Source organism: Hemitrygon akajei, chromosome 1 (assembly GCF_048418815.1).
Source record: "Hemitrygon akajei chromosome 1, sHemAka1.3, whole genome shotgun sequence".
Taxonomy (NCBI): Eukaryota; Metazoa; Chordata; class Chondrichthyes; order Myliobatiformes; family Dasyatidae; genus Hemitrygon; species Hemitrygon akajei.
This window is the reverse complement of record NC_133124.1, coordinates 217,845,690-217,870,244: the sequence shown is the minus strand read 5'-3', so window position 1 is coordinate 217,870,244 and position 24,555 is coordinate 217,845,690. Positions and strand designations below refer to the sequence as shown.

Here is a 24,555-nt window from a genome sequence, read left to right as displayed (position 1 = left end):
TACTGAGGACTGTGGTAGAACAAAGGAATTTGGGAATACAGGTTGATAATTCATTGGAAATGGCATTACAGGTAGATAGGGTCATAAAGTAAGCTTTTGATACACTGGCCTTCATAAATCAATGTAAAGAGTACGGGAGACAGGATGTTATGTTGAAGTTGTATAAAATGTCAGTGAAGCCCAATTTGGAGTATTGTGTGCAGCTTTGGTCACCTACTTACAGGAAAGATATAAACAAGGTTGAAAGAATACAAAGAAAATTTATAAGGATGTCCTGACGAAGGGTCTCGGCCCAAAACGTTGACAGCGCTTCTCCCTATAGATGCTGCCTGGCCTGCTGTGTTCTGCCAGCATTTTGTGTGTTGTTGTTATTATAAGAATGTTGCCAGGTCTGGAGGACCTGAGTTATAAGGAAAGACTGAATAGGTTAGGACTGTATTCTTTAGACGTAAACAACTGAGAGGTGACTTGACAGAGATATACAAAATTATGAGAGGTATAGATAGGGTCAACGTAAGTAGACTTTTTCCACTCAGGTTGGGTGAGACTATAACAAGATATCATGGGTTTAGGGTGAAAGGTGAGAAGTTTAAGGGGGACGCGAGGGAAAACTTCTTCACTCAGATGGTTGTGCAAGTGTGGAATGAGCTACCAACTTAAGTATTCATGTGGGTCAATTTCTGGATAGGTACATGGATAGCAGGGGTATGGAGAGCTATGGTCCCGGTGCAGGTTGATGGGAGTAGGCAGTCTAAATGGTTTCAGCATGGACTAGATAGGCTGAAGGGCTTGCTTCTATGTTGTACTTCTCTATGACTATAATACTACATCATCAATTTCAGCTGTGACTCAGTGGGAAGTACTATTCCCTCTAAATCAGTTCTAAAGTATGTCCTACACTGATAGCGGAGCAACGTTTCAGATGAGATGCTAAATTAAGATGTCATCAGTAGACAGAGAAATAGTTCCTTCATAAACTTGCAAGTGGTTTTGTGAACTCAAATGATCAAAAATTTCCTTCTTGGTATTCAGGCACCAAGTTCATCTTTAATTTGGAAACAATGAATGAATGTTGTGTACAATACAACAGAATTTACTCCCATCCCACAGGTCATGTGCCAACTTACCACTTTCATCTACTGCCCTAGAAAGATCTGGATTCCATTCTTCCTTCCATTCCCATCCATCGGGACATTCAATGTCTTCCATTGATAGATAACTGTACCCTTTCTGAAAGGAAAGAGAATTGTACCATACTCTAGAATAGAAAAGGTTGCCACAAAAGGCAGGATCTCTGGGTGGCCACCGATTTCAATTTGATTTACCATTCCCATTTTGACATGTCTGGCCATAGCCACCTCTACTGCCTTAATGAGGCTACGCCCAAGTTGAAGGAATATCACCTCATATTCCACCTGGGTAGCCTCCATAAACACCAACTTCTCAAACTTTCAGTAATTTCACCCCCCCCCCCCCCACCCTTCTCTCTTTTCCCATTCCCCATTCTGAATAAGCTCTCACCTCTTTCCTCCTCACATGCTCATCACCTCCCTCTAGTTTCCCTCCACTTTCCCTTTCTCCTGTGGTCCAATCTCCTCTCCTACTGATTCCTACACCTTCAGCCTTTACCTCTTCTATCTTTCACCTCCCAGCTTCTTATTTTTCCCCACCCACTTACCTTACCCCTCATCTAATCTCACATACTACCCGCCAGCTTGTACTCCTTTCCCTCCCCTCACCTTCTTATTCTGTGTTCTGCCCCATTCGCTTCCAGTTCTTATGAAGAGTCTTAGCCCAAAATATCAAGTGCTTACTCCTTTCCTTATATTCTGCCAAACTTGCTGAGTTCCTTCAGCATTTTGTGTGTTACTCCAGAACAGAAAACACTTCTCAACACACATCTGATTCAATGAACTAAAATGGCAAGTGCTTGTAGTGCAGAGGTCATTATCACACTGCCCTTTTCCCTTTAGGATACAAGATAAAAGCCTCCCTTCTCTGCCTTCTGTAAATAGTACCTTTATGACATGCTGCAGTAACTTACAGTGTAGAGGATGTGTGCACGTGTCTGTAAACAATTACTGTGCACAAAGTTTTCACACTTCCTTGAAACTTATTTGTAATTACTCAGACACAGATGGCCACCTCTGTATAAACTGAGTTACTTAATACTGAGATTGCACTGTCTATAGTATTTCAGAAAGATTTATACAGTTTTGACACAATCAAAATCAAATAATTTAGAAAGTAAAAGCATTCTGTGCAGATTAATTTTCATCCCAATTAGCTAAGCTTTGAAGAACAATAGTTTCCAATTATTAAGATGAGTACTGAACCTCAAGGCATAATTTTGGATACCAGAAGGTTTAATGATAGAAACACCTACTACATCAGTGTAATGTTCAAACGCTGGAACCCACTCTCCTCCAGCCAAATGATTTTCATTTTCATAAACATCATCCACAAATTCAGTATGTCCAGCGTCAGGATCAAACAGCAAGCTGTTAAAGAGAAGAAGAAACTGGTGAATTCAGACAGACAGACATACTTTATTGATCCCGAGGGAAATTGGGTTTCGTTACAGCCGCACCAACCAAGAATAGTGAAGAAATATAGCAATATAAAACCATAAACAATTAAATAATAATAAGTTAATCATGCCAAGTGGAAATAAGTCCAGGACCAGCCTATTGACTCAGGGTGTCTAACACTCCTAGGGAGGAGTTGTAAAGTTTGATGGCCACAGGTAGGAATGACTTCCTATGACGCTCAGTGTTACATCTTGGTGGAATGAGTCCCTGGCTGAAATGTACTACTGTGCCTAACCAGTACATTACGGAGTGGATGGGAGTCATTGTCCAAGATGGTATGCAACTTGGACAGCATCCTCTTTTCAGACACCACCGTCAGAGAGTCCAGTTCCACCCCCACAACATCACTGGCCTTACGAATGAGTTTGTTGATTCTGTTGGTGTCTGCTACCCTCAGCCTGCTACCCCAGCACACAATAACAAACATGATAGCACTGGCCACCACAGCCTCGTAGAACATTCTCAGCATCATCCGGCAGATGTTAAAGGACCTCAGTCTCCTCAGGAAATAGAGACGGCTCTGACCCTTCTTGTAGACAGCCTCAGTGTTCTTTGACCAGTCCAGTTTATTGTCCATTCGTATCTCCAGGTATTTGTAATCCTCCACCATATCCACACTGACCCCTTGGATGGAAACAGGGGTCACCGGTGCCTTAGCCCTCCTCAGATCCACCACCAGCTCCTTAGTCTTTTTCACATTAAGCTGCAGGTGATTCTGCTCACACCATGTGACAAAGTTTCCCACCATAGCCCTGTACTCAGCCTCATCTCCCTTGCTGATGCATCCAACTATGGCAGAGTCATCAGAAAACTTCTGAAAATGGCAAGACTGTGTTGTAGTTGAAGTCCGAGGTGTAGATGGTGAAGAGAAAGGGAGACAGGACAGTCCCCTGTGGAGCCCCAGTACTATGTGTGAGTATTCTCACACATAGAACAAGCCTCCAATTCATGACAAACAAATCAGATCAGCTTTATCATCACTGATAAAGGAAAGCTGTTGTGTTGTGCAGCAACACAACAAATACTACAAATTACAATAAGAAACCTATATATATATCAAATTAATAGTTCAAAAAGAGCTATTCATGAGTTCTCATGAAGTCATGATCACACTGCCCTTTCCCCTCTAGGATACAAGCTAAAAGTCTCCCTTTTCTGCCTACTGCAACTACTGCCTTTATAACATGCTGCAGTCACTTACTGTGTGGAGGTTGTGTGCACAAGATCCACAAAACCTCATGGACAGGGTTAATGGCAAGATTTGTATCAGTGTGGAGGTATACAGGATCAATGGCAGGATTCATATGAGTGTGGATGAATACAGGGTCAACGGCAGGATTTGTATCAGTATGGAGGAATACAGGGTGAATGGCAGGTTTCATATCAGATTCAGATTCAGTTTATTGTCATTTATAAACCACAAATACAATGCAGTTAAAAAATGAGACAACGATCTCTGTAATGATATCATGAAAAAGCACAAAACAGACCACCCAAGAAAAACCACATAACGTTTGGTAATACCCCAATCCAGAGTCCGGAGAGGCTGCTGCGTATCGATATCGCACTACTGTCTTAGCACGTTCCCCGGAAAGGAACTACAAACCCATCAGACAAACCTAAAGCTACAAGACCTACACAAGACCAAATAGTTACATATAGTCATAGTTAACATATAGTTTCAACGGTGCAGACAAAACCATAATTGATAAAAGACTAACTGACAAAGACCACATAATTATAACACATAGTTTCAACAGTGCAAAGCAATACTGTAATCTGATAAAGAACAGTCCATGGCACGGTTTAAAAGAAAAGTCCTGACAGCCCATCATCTCACGCAGACGGGAGAAGGAAGAAAAGCTCTTCCTGCTGTGAACCTCCAGTGCCGCAGCTTGCCGATACAGCACTCTGGAACTCTGACCACAGCCAACTCCGAATCCGTCCGAAAACTTTGAGCCTCTGACCAGCCTTCTGACACCGAGCACCATCTCTGCCGAGCGCTTCGACCCCAGCACCGGCCGCCAAGCAACAGGCAAAGCCGAGGATTTGGGGCCTTCCTCCCGGAGATTTTTCCGATCACACAGTAGCAGAGGCAGCAAAACAGGCATTTCAAAAGTTTCGCCAGATGTTCCTCCGTGCTTCACACGTCCATCTCCATCAAATCAGGATTGTACACGGCCCCTACTTACAGATAATAGATATTCATTCCTGGAGTGGCTGCTGCGCGCTGTGTCACGCCGCCATCTTGAAGCTATGGAGGAGCTATCTTGAAGTGTGGGGGAATACAGGGTTAATGGCAGGATTCATATCAGTGTGGGGGAATACAGGATCAATGGTAGAATTCATATCAGTGTGGGGGAATACAGGATCAATGGTAGAATTCATATCAGTGTGGGGAAATACAGGATCAATGGCAGGATTTCTGTGTTGCATATTCTATGAAAGAGGTCATTTAGTCAATCAGATAATCCAATTAATCACAGTAATCCCATTCACCCACTCTACTCTGATTTTCCTGAACACGCCTCACTAGGAGTAATTTATAGGGGCCAACTACCCTATCAATCATCATATCTGTGGGATGTGGGAGAAAACTGGAGCACTCATGTGGTGACAATAAGAACATGCAAACACAATGCATTATTAGAGGTCAAGATCGAATCTGCATTGCTTGAGGTGTAAAGCAGCAGCATTAACTGTTGTCCCATTCTGCTCTTGTGAATTCTCTTCTATAACATCTAACACTGATAGCATAGTGAATTAAAGATGAAACAAACTCACCATTGCTCCGGATCAACAGTCCACTTCCCATCCCACTCCCAACCTTTCAGAGGGTAGAAATCTTTTTTTGAAAGCCTCATTTTACCCATTGCATCAGAATATATTGGGTGTTGCAGTAATCCACTGGTGCCCCAATGGCCCATTACTTTTGCTTGATTTTCATACTGAAAATTAAAACATTAAGTATTATTGTCAGTTAGTTACACACAGCTTTAAAGAGATAAGGATTAGCTTCATTTGACACATGTACATCAAAACAAACAGTGAAATACATCCAAAATGCTGAGGCAGAAATCTTTCTGCAGGACTGGAGAAAAAAGAGCTGAGGAGTAGATTTGAAAGGTGGGGGTAGGGGAGAGAGAAATTCCAGGCGATAGGTGAAGCTTGGAGGGGGAGGGATGAAGCAAGGATCTAGGAAGTTGATTGGTGAAAGTGACAGAAGGCCATGGAAGAAAAAAAACGGGAGGGCGGGGGGGGGGGGGATTTTCGGAGCACCAGAGGGAGGCAATGGCCAGGCAAGGAGATAACATGAGAGAGGGACAAAGGAATGGGAAATGGTCAAGGGGAGCAGGAGGAGGGAGGCATTACTGGAAGTTTGAGAAATAGATGTTCCTGCCATCAGGTTGGAAGCTACCCAAATGGAATATAAGGTGTTGTTCCTCCAACCTAAATGTGGCCTATCCCGACAGTGGAGGAGGCCATGGATGGACATATCAGAATGGGAATGGGAAGTGGAATTAAAATGGGTGGCCACTGAGTAATCCCGCTTGTTCTGGCAGACAGAGAGTGAAATACAGCAATGACCAACGCAGTCCGAAGATGTGCCGGGGCACCCTGCAAGTGTCGTCATGCTTCCGGCACCAAAAGAGCATGCCCACAACTTACTAACCCTAAACTGCAAGTCTTTGGAGCTCCCATGAAGGCTCAGTTTGCAATAAAGTAGACTTTGTATTTTTTTGTCCTATTTTTATTTTTTCTTGTAAAAATGCGTGTAATTTAAACTTAAATTTTTTTCTTGTGAATGCCAATTATCTGATGCAATGTGCATGTGGTGACGCTGCAAGTAAGTTTTTCCATTGCTTCTGTGCATACATGTACTTGTGCATATGACAAAAAACCTGTGCACTATAGAGTATGCTGAACAGTTTAAACAGATGTAATGGAGCAGGATGGCTCAGGTTATACCATAAGACCATAAGATATAGGAAAGGAATTAGGCCATTTGGCCCATCAAGTCTGCTCCACTGTTTCATCATGGCTGATCCATTTTCCCTCAGCGCAAATCTTCCGCCTTCTCCCCATATCCTTTCATGCCCTGACTAATGAAGAATCTATCAACTTCTCCCTTAAATATACCCAATGACTTGGGTTCCACAGCCAGCTGTGGCAACAAATTCCATAGATTCACCACTCTCTGGCTGAAGAAGTTCCTCCTCATCTCCATTCTAAATGGGTGTCTCTCTCTTCTGAAGCTGTATCCTCTGGTCTTTAGACTCCCCCACTATAGGAAACATCCTCTCCACATCCACTCTATCAAGGCCTTTCAAAATTCGATAAGTTTCAATGAGATCCCCCCTCATTCTTCGGAATTCCAGTGAGTACAGGCTCAGAGCCATCAAACACTCCTCACATGATAAGCCTTTCAATCCTGGAATCATTTTCATTAACCCTCTTTGAACCCCCTCCAATGTAAGTACATCCTTTCTTAGATAAGGTGCTCAAAACAGCTCACAATACTCCAAATGAGGCCTCACCAGCAATCTTATAAAGTCTCAACATTACATCCTTGCTTTTATATTCTAGTTTATTTCCTCCATGGAGCTGAGCTGCGTGGTCTCCAGCAAAACTTGAGCATCTGGCTCGAGATCTGAGCTTGCCACTATCACCCCACCCCCAATGCCACTCATCACTGAAACCTAAATAGGTCACAGGTGAAAAATATATTTGGCCTCAAACATTACACTTAAACTTCAACAAGACGCTTACATGGAGTAGATAGTAACTGGCATTCTGTAGAATTACACATTGAAATTTGGAACTGGAAGGTTATTTAAGCTCTGATGAAGGTCACTGAGCTGGAAAATTTCTCTCTTCACTTGTGCTGACTGACTTGTTGAATATTTCACCTGCCCTCTTAGTTACCCTTAATATGTGAATAACTGATGAAACCTAAATTTAAAGGAAGGAATATGGGCACTCTGTGATTAAAAACCATAAAAAGAGTAACCTATACTTCTATTTTAATAATATAGGAAATTATTTTGCTGATTAGATCTATTGGTATTGAAGGTTATTTAAGATCTGCATATGGCCGCACATCTCTCAACCAGAACAAAAATGAATGGCTAATTCCCCAGCTGTAAGTTACTAACGTGCTTCAAGGCAGCAGAGATAACACCCTGCAGATGAAAGGATTGTTGACACTCCTTAAGGAAGAGGTAATGGACACACAGGACAAGATAGGACAAAATCAGCATTGTTTCCTTAAGGGAAAAACTGGCCTGACAAACCTGTTGGAATTGTTTGAGGAGATTACAAATAGGATAGATAAAGGTGATGCAGTGGATGTTGTATACTTGGACTTTCAGAAGGCCTTTGATAATGAGGCTGCTTACCAAGTTAAGAGCCTATGGTATTACAGGAAAGTGACTAACATGGTTAGAGGATTGGCTGGTTGGTAGGAGGCAGCAAGTGGGAATAAAAGGAACATTGTCTGGTTGGCTGCCAGTGACGAATGGTGTTCCACAACAGCCAGAGTTGGGACTGCTTCTTTTTATACTGTATATCAATAATTTAGATGATGGAATAGATGGCTTTGTTGTTAAGTCGGCAGATGATACAAAGATTTGTGGAGGGGCAGGTAGTGTTGAGGAAACAGGTAGGCTGCAGAAGGACTTAGACAGATTAAGAGAACGGGCAAGAAAATGGCAAATGAAATATAATGTTGGAAAATACATGGCTATGCACATTGCAAGTAGAAATAAATGTGCAGACTATTTTCTAAAAGGGGAGAAAGGCCCCGTTTAGAAAATAGTCTGCACATTTATTTCTACTACCAAAAATCTGAGATGCAAAGGAACTTGGGAGTCCTTGTACAGAACACCCTAAAGGTTAACTTGCAGGTTGAGTCAGTGGTGAGAAAAGCAAATGCAATTACAGCATTCATTTCAAGAAGTCTAGAATACAAGAGCAGTGATGTGATGCTGAAGCTTTATAAGGCCCTGGTGAGGCCTCACCTACAGTATAATGAACAGTTTTGGGCTCCTCATCTAGGAAAAGATAGAACCATAGAAAAACATGGATGTGCTGGCATTGGAGAGGGGCCAGAGATGGTTTATAAGGATGTTTCCGGGAATTAAAGAGTTATCATGTGAGGATTGTTTGATGGCTCTGGGTCCGTACTTGCTGGAATTTAGAAGCATGGGGGGTGGGGATTCTCACTGAAACCTTTCAAATATTGAAAGGCCTAGACAAAGAAGTGGAAAGGACATTTCCCATGGTGGGGGAGTCTAGGACAAGAGCGCACAGCCTCAGGGTAGAGGGACATTCATTTAAAACGGAGATGTGGAAAAATTTCTATAGAGTTTGTAGAATTTGTTATCACAGGCAGCAGTGGAGGCCAGGTTGTTGGGTGTATTTAAGATGGAGATTGACAGGTTCTTGATTGGACGCGGCATCACAGGTTATAGGAAGAAGGCCGGGGAATGGGGTTGAAGAGGGGGAAAACTGATCAGCCATGTTTGAATGGCAGAACAGACTGGATGGGTCAAAAGCCCTAATTCTGTTCCTATGTCTTGTGCAGATTCACAGATGACAAACAGGCTATGAAGAGAGATATACACCTTACACCAGTCTACCAGAAGGTAAAGGGGAAGGAACAACAGAAGAACACAATTCTGAACACAATGCCAAAATCTTGTCCGGCACAGAACTAGGTAATCAGTGCAATGATGGGTGCTTCCAGCATTTCCAAGTGTGAACTAACCATTTCAGGATGCAGTTGTAAGGAGGTATGAGCTAGCCACCTATCTGAGAACATCTCGACACATCTCTACCATCTCATATCAACTCTTCCCAAAAAACAACATTAAGACACATATTTTTGAGTAGCTGCAGAACCAAATAACTGTTAAGCTGATCCCACAATTTTTTTAAATAGTTGCAAACATTGAACTTACTCTTTCTGCAGCAACCATAAATTTTCCATCAACGAGCTTCTCAAACTCCTCTTCATCTGAAGACAACCCCAGCCAAATCCATAAGCGAAGCTGAGCTATGATCCGCATTTCATGAGTCTTGTCCAAGGGGTGCTGTCAACAGCAATTAGTCGTCATAGGAATTTATTAAAGACATAACAGTAGTTAAGACAATGAGACGTCATTTCATTGCCAAGTTCAAAGTACATATATTTCACCATATACTACCCTGAGATTTTCTTACAGGCATTCATAGTAGATACAAAGAAATACAATGGATTCAATGAAAAACTACAAAGGCTGATGAACAACCAATGTGTAAAGGAAAGCAAAGTGTCCAAATACAATTAAAAAAAAGTGGTCCCTCTGAAAACACTCAGGCAATGTACAACTCAAGAAGGGTAACACCCTCTAAAAATAGCACTTATGAAATCACAAGAAAAAGTTTGCACCTTGTCTGCATCATGTGTTTCTCCAAAGAAACACTGAGACACAAGAGACTCTAGATACTGGAATCTGGAGCAAAATAAACTACTAGAAGAAATTAGTGGATCAAGCAGCATCTAAGGAGGCAAAAGGTTGATGTTTCAGATCAAGATCTTGCATCAGAACTGAGATAGGAAAGGGAAGACAGCCATTACATAGTTGTCAGAAGGCGGGCGGGGAATGGAGGAAAAGAAATTATAAGACAGGGCAGGGAAGGGGAAGGGAGGAGGATGGTAGAGACAGGATATTGATATGTAGGGAGGTTTGATGGGCAGATGGAATCATTTGTTTGCTTGTTACGTGCTGTGTCATATGACACAGGCAATCATGGTCTTTCCATGGCTACTATTGTTCTTGGCCAGTTTTTCTATAGAAGCTGTTCACCATTGCCTTCTTCTGGACAGAGTCTATACAAGATAGGTGACCTCAGCCATTATCAATACTTTTCAGAGATTGTTTGCCTGACGTCAGTTCTCGCATAACCACCACTTACGATTTGCATCAACTGATCATATGACCATCCACCACCTGCTCCCATGGCGTCACCTGTCCCTGATCGGGGGCTAAGCAGGTGCTACACCTTGCCCAAGAGTGACCTGTAGGCCAGCAGATGGAAGGAGCACTTAGACCTCCTTTGGTAGAGACTTATCTCCACCTTGCCACCCAAAATGAAATCATATGGGGGACCAAAGTGTCTTGACGATGAAGGGGTGAAAGGTGGAAAAGGTGAACAAACTCTCACACTCCTTCCCACTCCCACACTGTCTGATCTGTCCTCAACCTTCTCAACTGCTGATGAGGCCAAATGCAAACTAGAGAACAACATAAACAGAAAAGATACTGGAAACCCAGAGTAACACACACAAAGTGCTAGAGGAACTCGGCAGGCCAGGCAGCAACTACGGAAATGAATAAATAGTCGAGCCAAGATTACTCATCAGGACTAGAAAGAAGAGAGAAGTGTCTGTTCTCATAAAATACTGTTCTGTGCACCAAAGTGGATAATTTCCCACAAATTTTCTGTGTTATATTGATTCTGTCACATCACACACTCACTCTCAGATTGTCCAAGTGATGTTGAAGTCTTTCCTGTTTCAATATATAACCAAAGTCTATATGGCTTGTGCTAAATCTGCTAGTGCCTCCCTAAATTCAGCTAGAAGCAAACAATATTCCAGTACAGGCCTCCTTTTGCCTGGAGGTCTTTGTTTTGTACTCTATACATAAAGAAAGCTTATTTCTGTTTCAATAAAAGCCCTATTAAATAGCCCTACTACTTTTAAATATTGTAAATCTATTACTCCATCTCCTAAGTACCTCAGTTCTTTTAAAATAGTTCCACTCAGATTCTGTTAGTTTATAATTGGACTTGTGGTTTCTATCTATTACAGCATACAGCATGCAAACAGCAACGAGCAGGAAAAGCTGCCTAAAGACTGATGGGTACATTACAGAAGATGCACTGCAGTTGTCAACTGATTCAAACTCTGTGAAACCACCTCAACTCCAGCATTTCCAGGTGAAATACTGTAATCTATAGCTAACTTCCAAAACTCTACAATCCATTGGAACAACACACACAAACTATTGGAGGAACTCAGGCCAGACAGTACCTAGGAAGAGAAATAAAGAGCCAATATTTTGGGGCTGAGACCCTTCATTCAGGACCGTCTACATTTCCATTGCAACTGATTTACAGTTTTGGAACAGCTTGAGACCTGAAATGTCGACTATCCTCCACAGATGCTGCCTGACCCCTTGAGTTCCTTCGACAGATCATTTTTTGAATAATATACAGCACAGTAAGCAGGGGCTTCTGGTAAGAAGGCAGACAATCAGATGCAACGGCCTCTCTGGGGCCAACCAAAGGTGATTTTTTTTCTTTTTAAAGGATCTTTTTTATAATTGCAAGACAATACTGGACATTAAGAACTTCAAATTCTGCAGGTCTAACCCATCAGTGAGCTGTTTGCTTGTAGAGGAGCTGGACATGGTGCGGACTATGTTGTTGTCTGCTACAGAGAGGCATCAGAATCAGTACAAAAAGGTGGTGTGCAGTCTAACAGTGAATGATTGTCTTGAATATTTTTCTTTTGATTGCAAGACCCTGTTGGACATTGGTAATGTAAAATACTGCAAGTCTAGTTCACGGGTTTATTGGTGAGACTGACAACAGAGGAGCTGCGCGGCCTCAGTAGCAGCAAGGACTAGGCCTCAAGCTGCGGGCTCACCTGTTGCAGCGATCCAGGAGACGCCAGATGTGATGTGCCAGACTGGGGACTGCTCCCTCCCCTTGATGCTGCCCTCCAGTATTTGCTAGGGGAAGACAAGCTAGATTGCGGGTGTGCATGTGTTTGACTGTGGACTGCAAAGAATTGCTTGTTCTTGCCGATATGCCCATGCACTACCAATTTACAGGACATGACACTCAGGGCCTAGGGTTATATATTTTGTGTGACTGCACGTTCACTGATACCTTATATATGCTATGTATTACTATTGGCACTGTGTTTAGCACGTGGCCCTGGAGAAATGCTGTTTTGTTTGGCTGTATTTATGGGTATTCATGCATGTTCGAACAACAATTAAGTTTGAACTTGAACTTGTTGACCCCTCTGAGCACTGCTCCCTTGCACTGTCTCTCCATTCTCTCTCTCTCCCCTTTTCAGGTCACGTGCTCAAAAGCATCTACATAAATGAGTGAACTGAGTGGCACAAGGATGACCTAGGCCAAACAGGTAGGACGTCAAACTACTTTACAATATTTTATCCTCACCATTTGTAAATTAGCTGTTCTTCAGGTTCAGTGAAATATCTACAACTACTAAAATATTACTGCCTCTGCACATAAATTTGAAAACAAAGCGTGCAAAGCCCTTGGATGAAGAAACATATGGAAAACTTCTAAGTCTAGATGTTTCTGAGAAATTTTGACTCACCTTCAGAAACACGGTTTGCCACTTCCCACAAAACTTCCCACAAGATTTTCTGCTGTCACTGGAAAATAGAACTGACTGTGCTTTGATCCGAGCACAAGCAACTCGTTTCTCACCACACATCATCCATATTATGATGTCAGGCAGGCTGTTCTGAGGCTATAAGATCAGAATAAAATGTGCAACTGTTACTTATCGTTTTCAAACTGTCAATCTATTAACATTCCCTTCTCCATTTCAATTGTTCTCTCCCAACTGAAAATAAGCTCTAATTCAGGACAGTCTGTGTGTCTTCGTCTGTCTGACTAATCTGATTGAGCTTTGTGGAGGTATCGAAGGTGACTGATAAAGGCAGAGCAGCGGATGTTGATTCCATAGATTTTAGTAAGGCTTTCAAGTAGGTTCCAAATACTCATCTATAAAATTGGAGTGCATAAGATGTACAAAGAGTTGGCTAAATGCATCTAAAATTGGCTTGCCATGGTAGTGGTGGATGGGTCTCATTCTGGATGGTGATCTATGACTGGTGGTGTTCCACAGAGATATTTACTGGGACTTCAGATGTTTGTCACCTATATAAATTATATGGATGAAAATGTGAGTAAGATTAGTAGTGTTGTGATTTGCACAAAAGAATACCAAAGGATACAGAGGAACATGGATCAGTTGCAGATATGAGTGGAGAAGCTGCAGATGGAATTTAATATGTCAACTGCGAGGCTCTGCACTTTTGGAGATCCAATATAAAGAGAACACAGTTAACAGAGTCATAGAGTCTACTGCACATACACATGCCTTTTGGCCTATGCCAAACTGCTATTCTACCTAGCCCCATCGATCTGCACCTGGACCATAACACTCCATACCCCTCAGGTCCATGTACTTATCCAAATTCCTCTTAAGCAGTGAAATTGAACCTATATCCACCACTTCCTCTTGCAGCTCGCTTCACACTCACACTTCCCTCAGATCCTGTGGGACACTAGTGCAGAAGTTGCAGGGCCCTTAGCGATCTGGGAATACAGATCCATAATTCTTTCAAAGTGGAGTCATATGTAGATAAAGTCATAAAGAAAGCTTTTGGCACATTGGTCTTCATAAATCAATGGACTGATTACAGGAGTTGGAATGTTATGTTGAAATTATATAAGAAGTTGGTGAGGCTTAACTTGGAGCATTGTGTCTAGTTTTGGTCATCTGCCTACAGCAAGATGTAAATAAGATTGAAAGAGTTCAGAGAAAATTTACCAGGATATAAGCTATAGGGAAACTTTGAAAAAGTTAGGAATTTTTCCTTAGAATGTAGAAGATTGAGGGGAGACTTGGTAAGTTATACAAAATTAAGAGGGGTATACGTAGGATAAATGTAAGCAGGGTTTTTCCACTGAAGTTGGCCGAGACCAGAACTAGAGGTTATAGGTTAAAGGTGAAAGGTTTAATGTTCAAGGGGAACATGAGGGGGTACTTCTTCACTTAAGAGTATGGTGAGTGTGTGGAATGAGCTGTCAGCGCAAATGGTGGATGCAGGATCAATTTCAACTTTTAAGAGATATTTGGATAGGCACGTGGATGAGAGGGATACAGAGGTCTATGGTCCAGGTGCCAGTCAATGCGACTGGCTAGGCTAATGGTTCTGCATGGATTAGATCAGCCAAAGGGCCTGTTTCCGTGCTGTGGTGTTCTATGACTCTTCGAAAAGGATTCCTCTTGGGTTCCCCTTAAATATTTCACCTTTCAGCCTCAACCCATTAGCTCTAGGTCTAGTCTCACTCAACTTCAATGCATTAATCCTACCTATACCCCTCATAATTTTGTATACAAAAATATCACGATCCTTAAGAGCACTGATGATCAGAGGGATCGCGGGGTCCAGGTACTGTACATGTCTCCACAAAGTGGGCACAAAGCTTGATAAGGTAGTAAAGACAATGTACAATAAAGTTTGCCTTTATGAGTTGAGGCACTGAGTTCAAAAAGCAGAAAATTATTGAACAACTTTATAAAACTCTGGTTAGGCCACACTAAGAGTATTGCATTCAATTCTGATCACATTACTACAAGGATGTGGAAGCTGCTTTGGAGAGGATCAAGAGGTTTATCGGGGCTGTTTGCTCTAGAGTAGTGAGTTTGAGGGTACATTTGACAGAATTTCATAAATGATGCAAGGTATAGATAGTACAAACACAAGAAAATCTTCAGATGCTGGAAACCCAAGGCAACACATACTAAATGCTGGAGGAACTCAGCACATCAGGCAACATCTATGGAAAAGAATAAACAGTTGACATTTCAAGCTGAGACCCTTCATCGGGATTGTGTGCGTTGCTAAGGTATAGATAAAGCAGTCAGTAAATTTTACACAGGGTTTAAATGTCTAATTCTAGAGGGTACACATTTAAATGAGGGGAAAAAGTACAAAGGAGATGTGTAAGGCAATTTTTTTTTTACACGAAGTGGTGGGGGCTTGGAATACATTGTCAAGGGTGATTGTTGAGGCATATCATGTAGGAATGTTTAAAAGATTCTTAGGTAGGCACTGAATATACAGAGAAGTGAGAGACGTCATCAATCAGTGAGGAAGAGGAATTAGATTACAAGCAACACAAAAAGTGCTGGAAGAACTCAACAGGTCAGGCAGCATCTACAGAGAGGAATAATGAGCCTTCATTTCAAGCCAAGGCCCTTTATCAGGCCCTGATGAAAGGGTCTTGGCCTGAAATATTGACTAAGACCCCTTATCTTAAGCACTTATTTTTACTGTGTTATTAATTATAATTATTTATTAATGTTTCCTTACTTTTGTGTTTAATTTGGTGCTGCACTGGGTCCAGAGTAACAATTATTTCATTCTCCTTAAGCTTGTGTGCAAGAAATCACATTAAACAACCTTGAATTTTGCATCTTATTTCTCTCCAAGAATGCTGCCTGACCTGTTGAGATCCTCCAGCATTTTGTGTGTGCTACTATGGATTCCCTTGTAATTAGATTAAGAGTCATTAGTTCAATTAGTTCAGCACAGCATCATGGGCCAAAGGGCCTGTCACGTGCTGTACTGTTTGATGTTTGTGTTAGGGACTCTGGAGGGTAGCTCCAGAATACCCTGATTATAGACTGCACAATTTTCTGAGCCCATTCACCTTCTTGCTTAATACTAGAAGGTCTTTCTCATCCTGAAAGAAAATGCTTCACCTCCTGGCCAATTCACACCAGGAATAGCAGCGGATAACACACTTCAGTATGATGATTCATGCTTAATTATTACTACAATATTGCATTGTCTCCCACTGAAGCATTTTTAACCATTTCACACAACTTAGTACTTAGTACAACTTGTAACCCTCAATTGAAAATTAATAACATTAGGATGCATTGAAACTTTTACGATTTTAAAAATGATTATGTTATAAAATTCTTTGGAACTTCCAGAAGTATATGAGCAAACTCCAGTACTTTGTATTCCATATTTTCTTCTTCAAATGTTATGCTGATGCTCCTAATGTCATCAATTAATTAATTAAATTTAATTAATTTTGAGATACACTGCGGAATAGGTCCTTCAATCCTGGCAAATCCAATTTAACCCTAACCTAATCACAGGACAATTTACAATGGCCAAATAACCTACCTAGTATGTCTGTGGACTGTGGGAGGAAATCAGAGCACCTGAGGAAAACCCACACATTCCACAAGGAGGACAAACTCCTTTCAGAAGATGCCAGAACTGAATTCCGAACTCTGATGCCCAAGGTATAATTGCTTCACACTAACTGCTGCTAACATGGTGACCTAGACTCTGAAAATGCACATTTGGTCTTCAATCACATTTTATTTATTTGTGCACGAGGAGAAAAGCATGGGCTCTGTCACCATACTGTTGAGAAATGCCATTTTTATACAGAGTTAACTAGCAATTATAGATATTGACCAATTGGTAACCTTGTGTATGTTCAAATTACTTACTTACCACTCAGGTGTTAAAAGTCAATAGAAACTACAAACTTTGATGGTACTTTGAAGTTAATAATGTAATTGTCCCATAGTTGGTGTGTGTTTCTTGAATCTTTCTGTTACATTCTAATCTCACCTCTGTATGTCATATAGCTCCAGTCCCTTGCAGTGCAAAGTGTAACCATGATCTTCAAAGACCTTTCTTGACTGTTCTGACTGCACACAATCTGCTTAACTCTTGACTTGCTGCAACCTCTGTACTACTAGTCAAAATCTGTTTTTAACACTCATTAAACATATTATGTAACTTTTCAATCTTGCTGAAATGCAATCAGTCCAGAGCTTGTCAAAATTAATCTAACTTTGAACAATGAACATAACGTAACTTTGGAATATTCTCCTTTTACACTTCTATTAAGCACTAGAAAGCAAACCTCCTTTGCTACTGATGTGAGCTTCTCAATCCAGTCTTCGACTTCAGGCAGCTTGTCTTGGGCATCAATCTTTTGATCCCTTAGTTTCTCTGCAGATTTCCTAATTTTCTTAAGAGTGGTAACTTGCTGATTATATAGGTAGCGATCAAGAACAGTCACATGGGGCAGCTTTGTCAACACCGGGAGTGGCCGACTATAATAGGGAGGAAAAGAATTTTAAAAAGCTATAAGGTTTAAATAGTGGAGGGTGTCCAAATGCAATACACTACTAATGTAAGAAGTTTTGCAAACAATCATGAAGCCAAATCATTGCTTAGGCAGAATCAGGCTATAGGGACAGGTATCGAGGCAGGAAACTATAATATGCTCCAAATATGGGGGTCCAATACTCACTGGTTAACTATAGAAAGAATTAGGGATTAAGGTCTGTCCCAGTTAATTGCCTTAACCCAAGAGAGTCAATGCATTACCTGCATTTGCCGCATCAGGGATCTCTCACAGGGACAGTCACTTTACCATTGACTGCTGGTTTATCATTGTTGATTCCTAGTAATTCACAAGGGACATCAGAGTAGGAGTCACAGAGTCATAAGTCATGGAACACTACACTTCCATAGACTATATGCTTTTCTTCCGAGTAAATACACATGTAAAAAATCCAATTAAGTTCTCCCCAAATCTCTTTCAACTCAATGCATAGATAACCACTCTGATTTCCCAGATGTCTACTTTTGTCCCTTGCTATCCTTTTGCTGTTAATGTATGTGTAGAAGCCCTTAGGATTCTCTTCCACCTTGGTTGCTAGAGCAACTTCATGCCTTCTTTTAGAACTTCTGATATCCTTCTTAAATATTTTCTTGCATTTCTTATTCTCCACAAGTACCTCATTTGTTTCTGCCTGCCTATACCTGCTATGCACCACCCTCTTTTTGTTAACCAGGGCCTCAATATCTGTTGAAAACCAAGGTACCCGAAGCCTGTAATCCTTAGTTATTAGGGTGGAGTCATCACACAAAAAAAATGATCATTCAAGGAGGCATCGAGAAACAACCATTTACTTCCAATAAACTCCAATTATCTGGGACAACCAAGATGCTCAGCTTCCAGAGGCATTTTACAAAAAAAGAGAAATCAGCATTGCAGATATTTGAATATAAATTACAACACATGAGACAGCCACTTAACCCATTGGATCGATGCTGGCTCTCAAAAAGAAATCCCATCACTCCCGTTACCCTCTGTCTATTTTTCTGAGGCAATGCCATTTATTTATAGTGCTGAAGTTTTATGAGGCATTAGTCAGAATGCACTTGGAGTACTGTGAGCAGTTTTGGGCCCCTTATCTAAGAAGGACGTGTTGACGTTGGTGAGGGTACAGAGGAGAATCAGAATCAGGTCTAATATCACTGGCATATCTCATAAAATTTGTTGATATGCGGCAGCAATACTTCACAATACATAAAACAAAAACTGCAAATTATGTTATATTTATTTATATATAAACATACACATATACACCAGCCTCCTGACATTGAGTGTGTGCCTTCAGGCTCCTGTACCTCCTTCCCAATGGTGACAATGAAAAGAAGGCATGTCCTGGGTATTGGGGGTCCTTAATGATAAGATGCCAGAATGATTCCAGGAATGAAAAGCTAATATATGAGGAGTGTTTGATGGCCCTGGACCTGTACTTGCTGGAGTTCAGAAAAATGAGGGAAATCTCACTGAAGCCTATCTATTATTGAAAGGCCTAGATGGAGTGGACATGGAGAGGATGTTTCAAATAGTGGGGGAGTCTAGGAAGCAAAGGGCACAACCTCAGAATACAAGGATATCCCTTTAGAACAGAAATGAGGAGGAATTTCTTCAGCCAGAGGGTGGTGATTTTTTAAATTCATTCCCATAGATGGCTGTGGAGGCCAAGTGACTGGATATATTTAAAGCAGAGGTTGATTGGACTGCCAACACAGATGCCTTGTGCAGGAAGGCACAGAGTCGACTGTACTTCCTAAGAAGGTTGGCATCATTCAATGTCTGTAGTGAGATGCTGAAGATGTTCTATAGGTCAGTTGTGGAGAGCGCCCTCTTCTTTGTGGTGGCGTGTTGGGGAGGAAGCATTAAGAAGAGGGACGCCTCACGTCTTAATAAGCTGGTAAGGAAGGCGGGCTCTGTCGTGGGCAAAGTACTGGAGAGTTTAACATCGGTAGCTGAGCGAAGGGCGCTGAGTAGGCTACGGTCAATTATGGATAACTCTGAACATCCTCTACATAGCACCATCCAGAGACAGAGAAGCAGTTTCAGCGACAGGTTACTATCGATGCAATGCTCCTCAGACAGGATGAAGAGGTCAATACTCCCCAATGCCATTAGGCTTTACAATTCTACCGCCAGGACTTAAGAACTTTTTAAAAGCTATTATTAATGCTTTTTGAGATACTGATTTAGATGCATATCATATTTTTTACTGAGTTAAGTATTGTATGTAATTAGTTTTGCTACAACAAGTGTATGGGACATTGGAAAAAAAGTTGAATTTCCCCATGGGTATGAATAAAGTATCTATCTATCTATCTTGATTATTAAAGGCATAAAAGGTTATGGAGAGAAAACAGGGGAAGGCTCTTATTTCTGTGTGGATGAAGATTATCATCACCAAGGAGCAATGTTGTACTATGGCTGAAACAGTTACCATTTTAATTCATCACATGCTCTCAGGTTACAGCCAAATGCAGAAGTATTGTTCAATATTTGCTCACAATCTACACTCAAAAGAAGCAAGTTCTCATTCACATACTAACAACAGTAGTAGGAATAGATCATTTGGTCCCTTGCACCTGCTCTACCATCCAACATGATCATGGCCCAATATCTTACCTCAGCTCCAATTTCCTGCACTACTTGAATATCCCCTGATCCCCAAAATATAGAAAAATCTATTCACGTCCACCTTGAACACATTAAACGACTGGGCCTCCAAAATCCTTTTGAGCGGAAAATCTCAAAGATTCAATACCTCTGGGTTAAAAAAATATTCTGCATGGGGATCTTTTATTTTCTCATCCCTTCAGTCCTCATTGGCCCAACACTGAACTGAGTCCACAACCTATGGACTCACTTTCAAGGACTCTACAACTCATCTTCTCAGTAATATTTATTTATTTGTTATTCTTTTCTTTATTTTGTACCTGCACAGTCTGTCTTCTTTTGCACATTGGCAGTTTGTCAGTCTTTGTGTGTAGTTTTTCATTGATTCTTTTGTACTATTTTGTTCTACTGTGAATGCCTGCAAGAACATGAACCTCAGGGTGGTATATGGTGACACATGTGTACTTTGATAATAAAATTAGTTTGAATTTTGTATCTTCATCCACAGTACAGACATGCAGGCGAAGAAAAATATCAACTTTACAGATACTCTGTCAAACCCAATATTTTACAAAATTAGGTTTGTTATTTTTTGAAAGCCAATTTGGAGAAAAATGTTGCCAATAGATAGTGTATGCCATTCTTGCATATTGAAACCACATGGATAAAAGTCTCAATGAATCATGTAAAAATGGCCTAGGCAAACTCACCAACGCTTATCAAGAGAGGGGGAAGATTTTGACCTTGTCACTAAATAGTACACCTGGTCCCAGGAGAATAAGTTAATTGTTTAATCCAAAGTTCTTCTGTGGATTGTACTCAGAGCTACCTACCTGCAATCTTTCACCACACGGTCAAGCATCTTCATCCACATCCCCGTGAGTCGAGCTCCTTCAGATGGCATAGTTTGTTTGATGTCCTCCAAACTGGCTTTCTAAAATAAGTAAAATAACAATTCAGTATTATTAGAAAAAGTATCCAATATTTCACAATTTACCCTCCCCCAAACTGCTGCTTGGCATCTACACTCAGTGGCCACTTTGTTATGTACCCCCTGAACCTAACGAAGTGGCCACTGAGTGTACGATCATGGTCTGTTGCTGTTCAGAGATGCTCTTCTGCAGACCACTGTTGTAAAGTGTGGTTATTTGAGTTACTGGCACATTACTGTCAGCTTGAAACAGTTTGGCCATTCTCTTCTGACCTCTCTCATTAACAAGGCATTTTCGCCATTAAACTGCTGCTCACCGAATGTTTTTGTTTATTTTTTGCACCATTCTCTGTAAACTCTAGACTGTTATGTGTGAAAATCCCAGGATATCAGCAGTTTCTAAGATATTCAAACCACCCCATCAGACACCACCTCCACAGTCAAAGTCACTTAGATCACTTTTCTTCCCTATTCTAATGTTTGGTCTGAACATCAGCTGAACTTCGACCATGTCTGCATGCTTTTATGCGTTGAGTTACTGTCACATGATTGGTTGATTAGATATTTGCATTAACAAACAGGTGTATGAGTGTACCTAATAAAGTGGCCACTGAGTGTACATTAACACTTTGGATATGGATGCGGAATACGACTGGTAAATCAGATTCACTTGTGACATGTACATCAAAACATACAGTGAAATACATTGTTTGCATTAAAAACCAACATAAACTAAAGATGACTTGAGGGCAGCCAAAAATGTCACCACACATTCTGGCACCAATATAACATGCCCATAATGTCTGGCAAAACAACAAAGATAACAACAAAACAGAACAAGCAGATAACATACAACAGATTGTCTTATTGATAGCAGGGAAGATAGACATAGGCTGCTACAGTATGATAATGAGCAGGTGGAACAATGGAAGAGTGTGGAATGAGCTGCCAGTGGAAGTGGCTTTGATTTCAGTATTTAACTGAAATTGAGATAAGTACATAGATGGCATGGGATATGGAGGGCTATAGTCCAGCTGCAGGTTGATGGGACGAGGTAGAATAATAGTCAGACATGAACTAAGTGGGCTGAAGAGCCTGTTCCTATGCTGCAGTGCTTTTTGACTGTATGTGAAGACATTTAACCCAAAAATTGAAATGAGTCAGTACCAAAACTACATTTGAGAGTGGGTGCATAAAATACTAAATTAAAAGCAAAGTTCATTACAGGTCATATACTTCACTGCAATATACAGAGCTCTTACTTTTTTGTTAAAAAGACAAATAATTCTAATTCAACTTTGTCATGCACTTTTATCCTTTTCTTCAGTTTATTACTTCAAACTTCTCTCTTATCACAAGCTTTCCCATGGCTCTACATTTGCTTAAATGTTGCTATTACTGAACATTTCCCAGTTCTAATGAATCAGAATCAGCTTTAACATCACTGGCACATGTTGCGAATTGTGTTAACTTTGCAAAAAACAGAAAGTATTGAGGTAGTGTTTATGGGTTCAATGATCATTCAGAAATCGGCTGGCAGAAGGGGAGAAGCTGTTCCTGAATCGTTGAGAGTGTGCCTTCAGGTTTCTGTACCCCCTCCATGATGGTAACATGTCCTGGGTGGTGAGGGTCCTTCATGACGGACACCATCTTTTTGATGCATATAACGCTTCTTGAAGGTGTCTTTTATATAATGGAGACTAGTGTCCATAATGGAGCTGACTAATTTTACAACACTCGGCAGTTTAATTCAATCCTGTGCAGTAACCACCCCCTCCCATACCAGACAATGATGCAACCAGTTAGAATGGTCTCTGCGGTACATCTGTAGAAATTTGCGAGTGTTTTAGGCAACATAGCAAATCTCAAACTCTTAATGAGATATAGCCGCTGGCTTGCCTTCTTTATAGCTGCATCAATATGTTGGGACCAAGTTAGGTTCTCAGAGATATTGACACCCAGGAACTTGAAATTGCTTACACTCTCCACTTCTGATCCCTCTATGAGGACTGGTGTGTGTCCCTTCGCGTGTTTCCTTGCTGAAGTCCATAATTAACTCTTTGGTCTTACTGATGTTAATTGCAAAGTTGTTGCTGTGACACCATTCAACTAGCTGGTATATATCATCAGCAAATTTTTAGATGGCATTCAAGTTGTGCCTAGCCACACAGTCATGCATGTAAAGAGAGTAGAGCAGTGGGCTAAGCACACATCCCTGAGGTGCACCAGTGTTAATTGTCAGTGAGGTGGAGATGTTATTTCCAATCTGCACAGATTGTGATCTTCCAGTTAGGAAGTCGAGGACCCAGTTGCAGAGGGAGGTACAGAGGCCCAGGTTCTGCAGCTTTTCAACTAGGACTGTAGGAAAGATGGTGTTAAACATTGAACTGTAGTCAATAAACAGCATCCTGGCATAGGTATTTGTATTGTCCAGGTGATCCAAGGCCATATGGAGAGTCAATGAGATCTTGTCCGCCATAGAGCTATTGTGGCAATACACAAATTGCAGTGGGTCTAAGTCTTTGCTGAGGCAGGAGTTGATTCTAGCCATGACCAACATTTCAAAGCACTTCATAGATGTGAGTGCTATTGGACGATAGTCGTTAAGGTAGCTCATACTGCTCTTCTTGGGCACTGGTATAATTGTTGCCCTTTTGAAGCAGGTGGGAACTTCCAACTGTCGCAATGAGATTGAAAACGTCTTTGAACGCCCCCACCAGCTGGTTGGCACAAGTTTTCAGAGTCATACCAGGTACTCCCATCGGGGCCTGCTGCCTTGCGAGAGCGCACCCTCCTGAAAGACAGCCTGACGTCAGCCTCTGAGACTGACTTCACGGGGTCTCTGGGTGCTGCAGGGATCCTCATAGGAAGTCATGGACCAGCAGCATTAATCCCACTTCTCTTTTCAGAGGCTAGGGACATGTGTATCATTTTCAATTAAATGCAGCACAAGATACTCACCAGTTTATCTACAATTTTAAGCAAACTATTTAATCTATTGAGCCTGTGGTCAATATTTTCCCAGTACGATGTCAGTGCAGCCACGGGTTTTGTGTCACACCAAAGGAGATAATAGTAGTAGTTACCTGCGAGCAAATGGTGACATGGGGTTAGGGTTCATGAAACTAACCGGCATAATCAGACTTTTTTTGTTCAGTTCAGATTTGAATAACTTTTAAAACCACAATAAAGTACAAATAATATGGGTATAGTTATGTTAACATACTTCACAGACAGCTAATTTTAATTCTTGTAAGAGCTTGTACTTTTTCAAAGTCAAAGTAAAATTTGTTATCAAGGTATGTATGTGTTACCATATACAGCCTTGAAATTCATTTTCTTGCAGGCATTTACAGAAAAATAAAGAAATACAATATAATTTAT

At 41.1% G+C, this 24,555-nt stretch overlaps 1 protein-coding gene across 1 annotated transcript in view; it reads right to left on the bottom strand.

Moving 5' to 3' along the window:
• LOC140729376 (myoferlin-like) overlaps positions 1-24,555 on the bottom strand; it is a 165,489-nt gene that overhangs the window by 82,140 nt on the left and 58,794 nt on the right. Inside the window, exons 16-22 of the mRNA XM_073049089.1 lie at positions 24,133-24,257; positions 21,074-21,174; positions 17,376-17,568; positions 12,997-13,152; positions 9,554-9,685; positions 5,376-5,539; positions 2,387-2,501 (exon numbers count right to left, since the gene is read on the bottom strand). Of these exons, the coding sequence (XP_072905190.1) occupies positions 2,387-2,501; positions 5,376-5,539; positions 9,554-9,685; positions 12,997-13,152; positions 17,376-17,568; positions 21,074-21,174; positions 24,133-24,257 (986 nt within the window). The remainder of the gene's footprint in view (positions 1-2,386; positions 2,502-5,375; positions 5,540-9,553; positions 9,686-12,996; positions 13,153-17,375; positions 17,569-21,073; positions 21,175-24,132; positions 24,258-24,555) is intronic.